We start from the raw sequence: 12660 nt of genomic DNA on the forward strand, positions 1-12660 counted from the left end.
TTGTGGGTTTTGAGCCAAGCCAATTACGAATCAGTACACCAGCCTGCATCAAAATTCCAAGTTGACTCCCCCAACAATCGCAGCTAGATGAGGACAAAATGAGGAGAATTTCAATGTGGCTCAGACTGCATAATAATCAAACTATCATGATCTGATCTACTAGTATTCAATCCTTCTGTCCTTCCCCTGCCGACACCCTCTAGGAGCGACCACGCCCGCAGTTTGCAGCCAAGGCTCCAGCCATGGAAGAGAACCCCATCACCGGTATCATGGAGCCCTACTTCCCGGAAGACATGCGTAAGAGGAGATGGCTGACCGGTATCGCTGTTCTCTTCGGAATGGTGAGCCAGTACATGTATGATAGACACCTGCAAACATATGAACATATGTATAAGTATTGTTGTTATTTATTTTTTTTCTCAAGCTGACACCGTACGTGTCATATATTTCACAAGGTTTTCACAAGACTCACGAGTCGAGTGCTATTTGCAAATTTAATGACATGCAAAATTGATAACTCAGACTTTGACAGGAATATGACATGCACTCATACATAACTCCCTTCATTATTGTATTCCATGACTGCAAAAATTACCAAAAAGTCCAGATTTGCAAAAAAATTGACTCGCTAAATATATGGCATATGCAGTGGCCATCAGAGCTGAGTCATAGCAACACACTAGAGATTTGATGCAAATGATGCAGGCTTTTTTTATCATTTCATATCAGGAAAATGATTGAGATTTGGTGTAGATTTAAAGATAGTGATAGTGCTGTAGGATATATCACCACCCTCAATCTGCACATTTACAGTGTATGTGGTTACAACTATTTTGCATAAACGTGTCAGACATCAAAGTTCCATAATTTTCACATATTAGGCCTGAGTTTGATAAAACCTCTTACAATCTTGTAGCCCGTTTTTACTCTATATCAGTGTTAAAAGTTAATTTGAACATGATGTGAAATTCAAGCTTCCTCAGGCTGAGGCTTATCATTATTTCTTTTTGTGAACTTCACAGGTCTCCCTCGTACTGATCTTCCTGGTGGGAGTCATCATGTACCGGGTGCTGGTGAGCATCCCGCTGTCGCAGAACGCCTTCTTGAGGCCCAACGCCCAGACGATAGCCAGCATGACTGGGGCCGTTCTCAACCTCATCCTCATCATGGTGCTGGGCCAGGTCTACCAGAAACTAGCTGTCATCCTCAATGACTGGGGTGAGTATTGACCGATTCAGGTTCGTTGAGGGCAGCAGACATTTCATGGCACTGGGTGCAGCCATAGTGGGTGTCTGAGCCGACCCCCCCTGCTCTCCCCCACCCCGGGCAACATGTTTATCACGCACTTGTAACAAAGGTTCGCGCACTAAGCAAGCATTCGCGCACTCAGTACGAGACGCCCATTGGCTAAAGCAGTTTTTCATTCTGCGCGCGTGCTAATGTAGGGAGAGGGGTGGGGAGTGGGAAGGGGGGGTCGGCTAAGACACCGAGTAATGGCGCTGCCCATGCCAAAATACACGCAGCGCGTCACAGAATCGGTCAATAAGGAGTTGCAGCGGCCAAATTCTGCTCTTACCAGTAGATGATGATGATGTTTTTATTGTTGTTGTTGTTGTTGTAATTACTACTGTTATATAATATCGTTAATTAATGTCACCCTGCATCACAAGACCAACAAAAAGTCACCAGACATGGATTTTTAGTTAAGGGCTGATTCTGAAAGAACAGACTCTAAGCTTTAAAACGATGTATAACTCAATTCAAATGGACTGCCCTAACCTACCTAAATACTGGAAAGAAAGCACACACTCTGGAAAAGTGTGAACTGAGAAAAGAGGCTCTGCAGTACAGGGTCTATTCAATCGCTTGATCTTTCACCAAGCTGCGCTAGCTGTGGGATGAAAGGGACAAAACACAGGACGTCAACCACTGTAGCAACAATAATGAAGGGATTATCAGATTAAGCTGGAATTGAGCATGTTCTTTCAACACATTCTGTTCATGATTAATGCCAACTTACAAAGCAGTAGCATAATCCTTTCAAAAGTTATTAGACTTGAGAGTGAAGAGTGTACAAAGGATTTCAAGAAATGAAAAGGGGCCTCTAGATACTTACCTGATCATTCTATACTGTCTCCAAAAAGGGGTTGTAGAAAAACTGCTGAAAACTCACTTTCCCATTCGTGTTATGACCCCAAACTAAAGAATAATGTAGAAGAAAGATAGCTCTTTCAGGAAATATAGAAAACTCAAGATTTACGTAGTTGACCCATTTCACCTGTTTTGAGTCCTCACGTAAAATCAAGGGGTGCGACTTTGTTTGTTTTGTGGTGCACGGTCACAAATGATACTGTGTACGCTATATATTTCGCGGGGGTTTTATTTTCGCGAATTTCGCGAGTCGGGAGCTATTCGCGAAATTAACAACACGCGAAAATATTACCTTCCAAAATGAATCCCTTGCCTTGATGATACGAACATTTCAGTACTAGTATACCATGTCACGGCTTACCGAACAGACCATACTGGCTAAGCTTGTTTACGCACGTCCACGTCTACTTACAAATGTTAGAGAGCCAATCCATTATCGCAAGGGGACCACTCGTCAGAAATCTAGCGCGATGGACTTAACCACTTCAAAAATGTTGAATTCTAACTTACTAGTTCGCAGAGTTTGGTAAGTTTTTTTCATGCAGTGTATAACTAGTATCATTCTTATTTGCTAGTAAGTTGAAAATTCACACTTTCTTTGCCACCTCATATTTTCTCTGGTCCCCCAATCGCGAATTTAACCACTCGCGAAAATGTGTGACAGCGGCAATTCGCGAAAATTTATGTACGCGAAAATTATAGCGTATACAGTAATACACTGGTAAAGTATAATAGTTGTGTAGTAGTTATATAGTAGTAGTAGTAGTAGTAGTAGTAGTAGTAGTAGTAGTAGTAGTAGTAGTAGTAGTACAATGTAGTAGTAGTAGTAGTAGAAGTAGTAGTAGTAGTAGTAGTAGTAGTAGTAGTAGTAGTAGTAGTAGTAGTAGTAGTATAGTAGTAGTAGTAGTAGTAGTAGTAGTAGTAGTAGTAGTAGTTTGTAGTAGTAGTAGTAGTAGTATAGTAGTAATAGTAGTAATAGTAGTAGTAGTAGTAGTAGCAGTAATAGTAGATATACATGTAGGGATGTAATATGATCAGCAGCAGCAGCAGTAATAGTGTATACGGTATACATGTAGTAATATTATCAGCAGCAGCAGCAGTCTGTCAGTAGTATGTATTCACTATTATAAAATGGGTTCAAGAATGTAGCCAATAGGAAGCGCTGAAATGAGACACACCTCCTTCCTTTACTTCAGTACAACTGCACTGCCTGTAATCCTATGGTAGATTGCCGATCGTCTGTGCGCGCGGCGGCTCCTTTGATGAATTGCATGCATACGCGTACGCGCTGTAAATCCTGTAAACAACTTCTAGTTCGGGCTGCCGGCCGGCCGGCCTGTCTTCCCTTAATTGTGCATATGTGGCGTACGTACGTATACTGTGTACTATACGTACACTTTGTACAGTACAGTAGACCAAGCGTTATGGGACCGGACGCGCGTACATGGAGTCACTTTGAAGAGCAAATCCAACGATTTAGCAGGTTAATTCTCACGCCGTTTTCAGAGTATGTTGTCTAGTAGGCCTATATGAGGAGTCTATATCAGGTCTTTAAGGTAAAGGGTGCATATTCTATGTAAAATAAGTAAGTTTTCATGCGGGTGTCCGGAAACCCAACCCCCCATTATACTTATACACACTGTACTGTATGTGCGGGACTTCCGCGAGTGCGACGTGCGTAAAAGTTTGGGACGAACATCTTCGGACGTCTTGACCCACAAAGGTACGTGAAAAACGCTGAAAAATGATGTTAGTTTTCGAATTTTCGACCCATTTTATAAAACAAATGATGCACAGGATTATTTCGTGGCGTTAGTGTAGGCGTAGCTCACTCTCGGGTATTTACAATGTAGTGCATGTTTCACAATTGTAAATACCCTCGAGTGCACTACGCCTACACTAACGCACTCTATCCTGTGCATCATTTGTATATTATTATTCACATGCTGCTGTTGGGGAATAAGTTGTGCTTAGTAGAATGACAACTTTTATGGATTAGTTGTCATTATTTCATTGTACATATTAGCCATCTTGTTGTCTCCTAAAAATAAAACAGCCACCAGTGTTAGTAGTTAGGCGTTTCCAATTCTGGTGGGTCTAATGAAACCCTTAAAACACTTTTTGAGTCTTTACATCATTTGTCTATCATATAAACCTAAATTTCATTCCTGATAATGTCTTGCATTGTAAACGTAATCATAACATGGATGGAATTAATTTGTTGTTTTCTTTCTTGTCAATATTTCCCTAAACAGAAATGCACAGGACGCAGACTGAGTATGAAGATAACCTGACCTTCAAAGTGTTCATCTTCCAGTTCATGAACTTCTTCTCCTCCATCTTCTACATCGCCTTCTTCAAGGGAAAGTAGGTTTAAGCTGCGTCACCGTTCTCTTGAATAGTCCAAATGCCACGTCATGATCAAGATGCATCTAAACCCTTTCTCTGCCAATGAGTCAAATATGCACAATTTTCCACACACAAACCTATGGACAGGTAATCAATATCGCATGCAGAGGGTTGAACCCAGTACCCAGACTGCAATTTGTGCCTTACTGCAATGTTTAGAGAGATCTGCACCTCCTCCTGTGACTAGCATCCACAGGAGTGCCTAGCGGTTACCTAGTTATCAATGCATTCAAAATTTTGGTGATTAGGCATTTTGGTCGCAGGCAAGCAGAATCACATAGTGAGTACTCTTAGATCTGCCTCTATGGCATAAAATGACTTGCATTGAACTGGCAACATTGCTACAGATCCATTAGCACCATCAATCCGCACTGATTTTCAGGCACAAATAGCGTAGTGGCCTTTCAACTTTATAGCTAGATAGAGTAATGGAATGGAAGAAATTTAGCCCATGTTTGACATCGGACAGTAGACCATTTTTGAAAACTTATTCAAATTGTTTTATGTATTCTTTTTAGCAAGACCGTGGTTCTTGCCATCCAGTATGCTTGCTGGGATAAAGGTGTCTCCAATTTGATCTCATGTGATTTGTTACCCATGGCAATCATTGTAAATTCTTGACATTTTTTCTTATTGGAAGTGTCTTCTGACATGCAAGAAGGGCATTATAAGTTTTGTGTAGTTGAGAAAAAAAGGGCCTTACATTTTGATAAGAGTATATCTCAAAACTTTATGATGAAATTTCCTTCATGTGCGAAGATTCTTAGGTTAAATTGGCCATTATATGTTACCTTCATGACCATATGTGCACTCATTGACAATGTGTCTCTCACACATGAAATTAGTTCTGTACTGCACTTTATGAATGAGGATAATCCTACGCACAGCTTGCAACTGTTATTAGTAAAAAAAAAAAATGTAATTAGTTTTCTAAGCATGTGACTGTTGTTTTGGCCTTGTAAAATTCTGCATGTTAGTATTTTTTCAAATAAATATCTTGGCCGGCGGAACCAGGGAGGCCTGGGGGGCTCCCCCCCCCCCCCCACACTTTTTGACTTTTTGTGCACCATACAAAGGAATACATAAGGTGTCATCACTTTGGGCCCCCAACTTTTTTTAACCGGGAAGTGTATGTACATTGCAAGTGGCACTAAAAGAAATAGATAGAGATGTTGAAGTGTGAGCGCGGAAGGTTATGTTTTTGCGCCTTTTTTTTTCTTGTTAGCACATGAAACCTGGAAGTGTCCCCCCCTTCACTTTTAGAAATGCTCCGCCGGCCCTGAATACAGTATATGAAACAGTGCTGTGTGCTTATATGCAAAACAACTGTAAGTTTTGTTTTTGTTTAGAATGGTTAAATTAGTTAATTGTACAAAGACATGTTGGTAGCTGTTTATAAGGTGATTATTGTTCTTGGAAATGTGACCAAGCAACAACTTTCAAATTGTGTTTTTTCTGTGTTGCAGGTTTTTGGGTTACCCTGGCAACTATAACACCTTCTTTGGTCTGCGGGACGAGGCATGTGGGAGCGGAGGATGCCTGGTGGAGCTGGCTCAGCAGCTCTTCATCATTATGGTCGGCAAGCAGATGATCAACAACGTCCAGGAAGTTGCTATTCCGTAAGTCACCATGGCAACTGCATGTCCGGGATGCTGCATGCAATTCCAAAGTGTACTGTAACAGTGGTTTCAGTGGTTTCTTTAGTCATGACTTGGGTATATTTAATAAAGGAAAAGTCCATTGTGATATTAGTTCGTTAGTTTGCATGAAAACGGAAAATCAATGAACATTTTGGGGGAAAATCAGACATGCCCATTAGTTATGAACTGATAAAGTTTAGAGAGTAAAACAGACAAACTGGCAACTCTGTGTGACGTACATGTAGGCATGGAGCAGCTCAATCTCCATTTATTGTGTTCACAAAATGTCACTAATTTTCATTTTTCTCAAATTTTTTGGCCCAGACTTACCTTATCTGCTGAGGAAGATATGCATAAACCTACTACACTCCTTATACCAAGAATGAATTACCTGAAAAAAAAAATGTTCTCCTGAGAAAAAAAAAAAAAGAAAAAAAATCATAGCTTTACCATGCGAGTTAAATTTATACAGCAATTAAGCTTGAAATTTTCTCTGCAACTTTGCTCATTGCCTGTCTAGTATAACAGTTCTACAAAAAAAAAAAAAAAAATCATACATGGCTTCAAGAAACAGAACGTTTTCCTAAAGTGCTGATAATACCTTGCAGTCTCAGGATGATGTGGCACACGCACTACCAGGGAGTTTTATGCGGCACACATAGTGTTTAAAGGCATTATTTAGCATTTGCAGATGAAAGAGAAACTCAGTTTTAATGCTTCAAAATACGTATAGTTCTGAAAATGTGAGTTAGGGATAGAAACAAACATTGTAAGATTTTAATCAGATAATCTAATGTTACGTCTTGTTAAATATAGAAAATGTCAACAATATAATGAATTTGTTTCTGGCCGGACTAAACCATGTGAGTACATAGTTATGGTTGATTGAGAAAAATGGTGATATCTCCTTATGCTTTAGGTTTTATTGGATTTTTTGTCTAGATGTTAAGATGTTTTGTGATACAACTGACCTACACATACAATATTGGTATGCATCAGATGTAACTCAAACAATTGTTAAAATCACTGCTCCCAAAGTTGACATGTTCCTTTAACACTATTTGTATGTCTTCTCTGGTCCTCGCCTTTGCAGGAAGCTGAAACAGATGTACATCCGGTGGAAGGTGAAAGGCTCATTCTCTGGGACGGAGGAGGAAATCAGTCGCTGGGAGGAGGACTATGAGCTTGTCCCCAATGAAGGCCTGTTTGAGGAGTACTTGGAAATGAGTGAGTGGGACTGATGACTGAGATTTTCATCAAGCTGTTTCCTTTTTGTAACAGAAACATGAGATGCCAACATTGATTTGTTGCATTAACTGGAATAATTGTGTGATTGTGCATGTGTTCATTAGCAGTGCATGCTACACTGAGGATGAACTAGGAAGCAATTTTGTTTATTAAAAAGAATGAAATGTAACAATAAAACACAGTCAGTTCTATACCGGCTGGTACTTCAAAACAACCCACATAAAAAGAAATAAATGAATACAATACATAAAAAAAAATAACAATGATTATATTAGCGTAGCTGTTGATATTATAATTTCATGTGTACATGCCAGCATATCAGTGCAGTTCCCAATTGAAATGCAAATTGCCTCAGTTATATAATATACATGTATGGACCCTGAGGCATATAAACAAATAGTGAAATTTTTAAAAAGCTACTGTTGTATTCATCAATGTTACATAAAACATTGAATCTGTGATAGAAAAGCACATCATACATGTATTAGGTGTCATTTTAGTGTCTAGGGGAAAAAATAAACTTCTAGCAAATTTTAACTTCAGAATTTTGTCTTGCTTCACCTGTTCTGTTCAAAAACAAGCACACTCCTGCATCTTAGCCTGTTCTATGACACATGTACCTGTAAAACGAGGAATGTTGGCATGCATTTTAATGTCGCGAATTTCGAGAGTGCCAACATTCACAGAATTAAAATGCACACAAAAAGTTCTTGCCTACACAATGTGCATTGGATGCCAGTGGCAATTTGCAAAAATTTCATGCCGTGAGAAAGGTTGTTGGCTCCAATTTGCAAAATTGTTATGCTGCAAATATATCATGTTTTACAGTAGATCCTAAAACATCCATAGACTTTCTGCAGGGCTTATCACGCTCCCATACGAAATTACCTATCTTGTAACCTCCTCCACTTTTGTGTCTCCCAGTCATTCAGTTTGGGTTCATCACCATCTTTGTGGCCGCCTTCCCTCTCGCCCCGCTCTTCGCCATCCTCAACAACTGGCTGGAAATTCGGCTGGACGCCCAGAAGTTCGTCTGCGAGCTGCGACGGCCAGTGGCCGAGCGAGCCCAGGACATTGGTGTTTGGTTCGACATCTTGGACATCACAGCACAGATTGCGGTCATTAGTAATGTGAGTGCGACCCGGTCGACTTGTGCCCCTTGCTGCCTTTTCATACATAACAAATTGGCATATGCACCACTGTTATTTGCATGTACATGTATATTACAAGCCACAGTTTCATATTTCTTGCAATGGAGACTTGATTTGCTCCATTATGTAAAATAGACCTTTTACTCTTTATGAAGTTGGAGAAAAGATTCGCTCCATAAGCCCCTACATAAACTGTCATCTATGGGGTTGCATCACTTTCCCCTTTTTTCTACCTTCCTTTTTTTACAATAATGAAATAGTGACAGGCTCATTTCGACACTACACAACTTACTGCCTCTTGAAAGGTATAAAAGTAATCATGGAATCACAGAATACTGTGTTGTTAATATGTAGCAGAAGTATATCCACATATCTTTCAGACATTTCTGCTCTATACATGATGATGACGAAATTTGTAGTTTGTAATCGACCTCTACCCTGATTTTGATACATATGTAATGTTTTGTTACATGATTTGCCATCTTCTAAAGGCCTACAGAAGATAATTTTTTAATGAAATTTATTAACATTTATCCTATTAAACCACTCTGTCATATGAAAGACACAAGTACATGTAAATCTCAGATTTTCTCCTCCCTTCTCCGTGCAGGCATTCCTCATAGCGTTTACGTCAGAGTTTCTTCCCAAGCTGCTGTATCAGTACCAATATAACTTCAGTCTCGATGGCTATGTGAACTTCACCCTTGCCTACGCACCCAAGAATGCATCAGAGGCACCGTGCAGGTAAAAAAACTCCCACTTTTTGTCAAAAGATAATTGATATTAAGATATAATCCATGAGAGTAAAGAGTTGCAGTTCCAACTGCCTGGAATTATTCAAAACAGTTGTCAGTTTTCTATTGATGTACCTGGTACAAAAGAATACCACAGATGCACTTGTGCCTTTGATGATGATGTTCAATGCTGCCGCCTGCTGAGCAATCAGGAGATTCATTTTGAATGTTAACATAATGTTGGCTATATTTTTGTCTGTTTATTTATCAAATGGAGTGAAATCTCATCTAAGAATAAAGCATGTAAACAAAAGTCAATCTTGTCTAGAAATTTGTGCATAAGTGTAAATCAGAGTTGTTAATTTATCATGTGAAAGTGTTTAAACCTGTAACATCCTGGAAAACCAATTTCATCATTTTTCATCATTCATCATGATTCCCTCAAATAAAACTGATATAATATTGCATGAATATATATCAGAGAGAGAGGGAGGGAGGGAGAGAGAGAGAGAGAGAGAGATAAAAAGTAGTCAGAACAGAGAAAAAGAGAGAAAGAGCACTCTAACCAGTTTCTAGGTCAGTTGTTGGGCTACCACCTTCAGAGATGTTTTGTAACTGACTAAAGAGGAAGTTAATTTCTCCAAAACAGTTATTGTACAGTGGGTATGACTATGCAAATGAGTGAGCTAACCATGTCATACCCTCACAATTTTGCGTTGATCGTGTACAAAAAAAAAAAATGATGAAATTCAGTGTTTCTGTCATTGAAGTCTGTAACATGATGTTATTCCTAGTTGAATAATTTCAGAATGGTGATCACTTAGATGTATGAGGATTTGAGCCTTGGGCATAATTGCGTGTGAATGAGAAACAAGAAATTTCAAAATTTTATTTACAAACTGTATGGTAAGTTGTGAGGGAATGATATGCTCACTTTGCCATTTGTATATTCATGTTGACTGCTCAAGAACCGTTTCCTCCCAAAATAGCAAAACTTAAAAATGTCATAGCTTCCTTATTTTTCATCAGATTTCGATCAAATTTATACCCTTCAATTGGTAATATTTTACTTTTTTATCAGACTAACTTAGATTTGGACTGGATTTCCCCTTTAAGTAGTATCCATTGCTACAGAGACAATGTCACAATCATTCCGGGGAAGAGTGATTATGGATGTCTTTATACACGTATGATGTTCATGCTTGTCATCCTCCAGGTATACAGACTATCGGGATGATGAGGGTAACACCACCATCTTCTACTGGCAGCTCCTGTGTGTCAAGCTTGGCTTCGTCATCCTCTTTGAGGTGAGAAGATGACCGTAGCATTGTAAAAATTTGAATCTGAATAATCGATGTTAAGTATTGTTAAAGGACAAGTTCACCTTCATAGACATGTGGGTTGAGTGAATGCAGCAATATCAGTAGAACACATCAGTGAGAGTTTGAGCAAAATTGGACAATCCATTCAAAAGTTATGAAATTTTGAAGTTTCTGCTCAGTCAAGGCTGGATGAAAAGACTACTATAGCTTGTGATGTCACATGAGTACAACGATATAAAGAAAGAATAAAGAAAATTCAACATATTTCCATTTTTCTCGCATAACAAAAGAACACTTGACTTCTCTCTTTCAGAAGGCAGGGGAAATAATATTACCCTTAACATACGTCAGTAGCAAGTGGAAGAAATGTGCACTTTATTCAAAAAGTAAAGTTTTGTGAAATTCTCTTTTTATTTTCCTTATACAATAGTTGTACGCATGTGACATCACACACTGTAGTAGTCTTCTCTTCCAGCAGTGACTGCGCAGATACTTAAAATATTCATAACTTTTGAACGGATTGTCCAATTTTCCTCAAACTTTCACTGATGTGTTCTACTAATATTGTTGCATTCTCTCAATCCTTATGTATGTGAAGGTGGACTTGTTCTTTAAATACACAAAATGTGAACAATAGTTATGATTATTATTAGTTATGGTTTATTGAGAAAAATACTGATATCACCTTTTATTTAGGTTTTATTGTGAAAAATTTATACTGTAGGGTCTTTTTGCGATACAACAGACCTACACATATGCATCAAATGTGATATCTTGAATGCAGCTCCCAAAGGTAAGCAGGACCTTTAATTTGTGGTCTTTGTGGATTTTTTTTTTTGTCAATGATTTATAAATCATTCTATGCATGAGGTGGTTATCACTCATAAATGCTGTTCAGTCATCTACCATAAAGATGCAGAGTAAAAGAAGAAAGAAAGAAAGTCAATGAAACCTCATGCATCATAGCATCTGTATCATCAGAACTAAATATTTCCCCTTCTGAGATGATAAGGATACCAGCTTTTGGCTTTCTTTGCAGAAGATTTCTTGTATTTATGATTGTGCAGTTTGTTTGGGTTTTTTTTCTGCTTAACCTGTTGAGGATGAGTCCCGAGTATACTCGGGCAGGTGTCTATGGGAAATGCGTGTTGTAGCAAAATCAATCCATCCTCATAGGGTTGAATTTGGCAACATGGAGATGGCCTACATTTTTTTTCTTTTTGTATTTCTTGATACATTCATCTACAAAGCTATATTTTTCGTAAAGTGGAAGCTATGTGCAGTCATGACATTGAAATGATTAAAAGTACAATGTACATTGGCAAACCAGCATCATGATTTTGAATAGACACAATAGAAGTGTGCTCCCCACTTCAAATGTCAGTCGTTCCCCCAAAACAAGTACAGTATGCAACAACCTGACAATATTGCAACTGATTGACAAATTGCCCTACATCGACGTAAATGATGACCAAACAATATGTTTTAATGCAGATGTTACTTGCTCTTCTGTTACTGTCAAAGTTGGAATTTCTTCAGGTGATGTACTGGTGTTTGATTCGTGGTCAATGTAGTATTTGTCTTTCTCTGATCTTTGTCTTTGTCTTTCTTTGTCCCATCAGCATTTCGTATTTGGGGTCTCGCGGTTCATCGACTTCGTCGTGCCTGACATCCCAGAAGCGCTGGAGGTGAAGATAAAGCGGGAGGCCTACATGGGCAAACAAGCATTGCAGGAATTCCAGGTATGACGGTTAGATGTGCACCCACTCCCCTTTAACAGTGGTGATGGTTTTGTTTCTGTTTTTTTGCTCAAAGTTGGTTATTATGCTTTAGGTGGTTAGTTTGTTTTTTTTTGTTTTTTTTTTTGGTGCTTGTCTGTTTGTGTCAGAGTTTTTATCTTTTTTTTTTCCGACAGTGTTGCTCATGATGATTGCCTTTCAGAGAGTGATTGTGACTCTTTACGCCATGCAAGCTCAGCTTGGAACTTAATAGGCAGAGATCGACA

At 38.9% G+C, this 12660-nt stretch overlaps 1 protein-coding gene across 1 annotated transcript in view; it reads left to right on the plus strand.

The window, feature by feature from the left end:
* The window catches only part of LOC139714259 (anoctamin-7-like), a 51641-nt gene extending 39238 nt beyond the window's left edge, over positions 1-12403 (plus strand). Inside the window, exons 12-20 of the mRNA XM_071625974.1 lie at positions 204-341; positions 1023-1218; positions 4407-4518; positions 6027-6179; positions 7294-7427; positions 8373-8578; positions 9210-9343; positions 10550-10640; positions 12278-12403. Of these exons, the coding sequence (XP_071482075.1) occupies positions 204-341; positions 1023-1218; positions 4407-4518; positions 6027-6179; positions 7294-7427; positions 8373-8578; positions 9210-9343; positions 10550-10640; positions 12278-12403 (1290 nt within the window). The remainder of the gene's footprint in view (positions 1-203; positions 342-1022; positions 1219-4406; positions 4519-6026; positions 6180-7293; positions 7428-8372; positions 8579-9209; positions 9344-10549; positions 10641-12277) is intronic.
* The last annotated feature ends 257 nt before the right edge of the window (positions 12404-12660 follow it).

Source organism: Diadema antillarum, unplaced genomic scaffold (genome assembly GCF_040938485.1).
Source record: "Diadema antillarum isolate AM-2024a unplaced genomic scaffold, OU_Dant_1.0 seq00002211_RagTag, whole genome shotgun sequence".
In the NCBI taxonomy this organism is placed as follows: Eukaryota; Metazoa; Echinodermata; class Echinoidea; order Diadematoida; family Diadematidae; genus Diadema; species Diadema antillarum.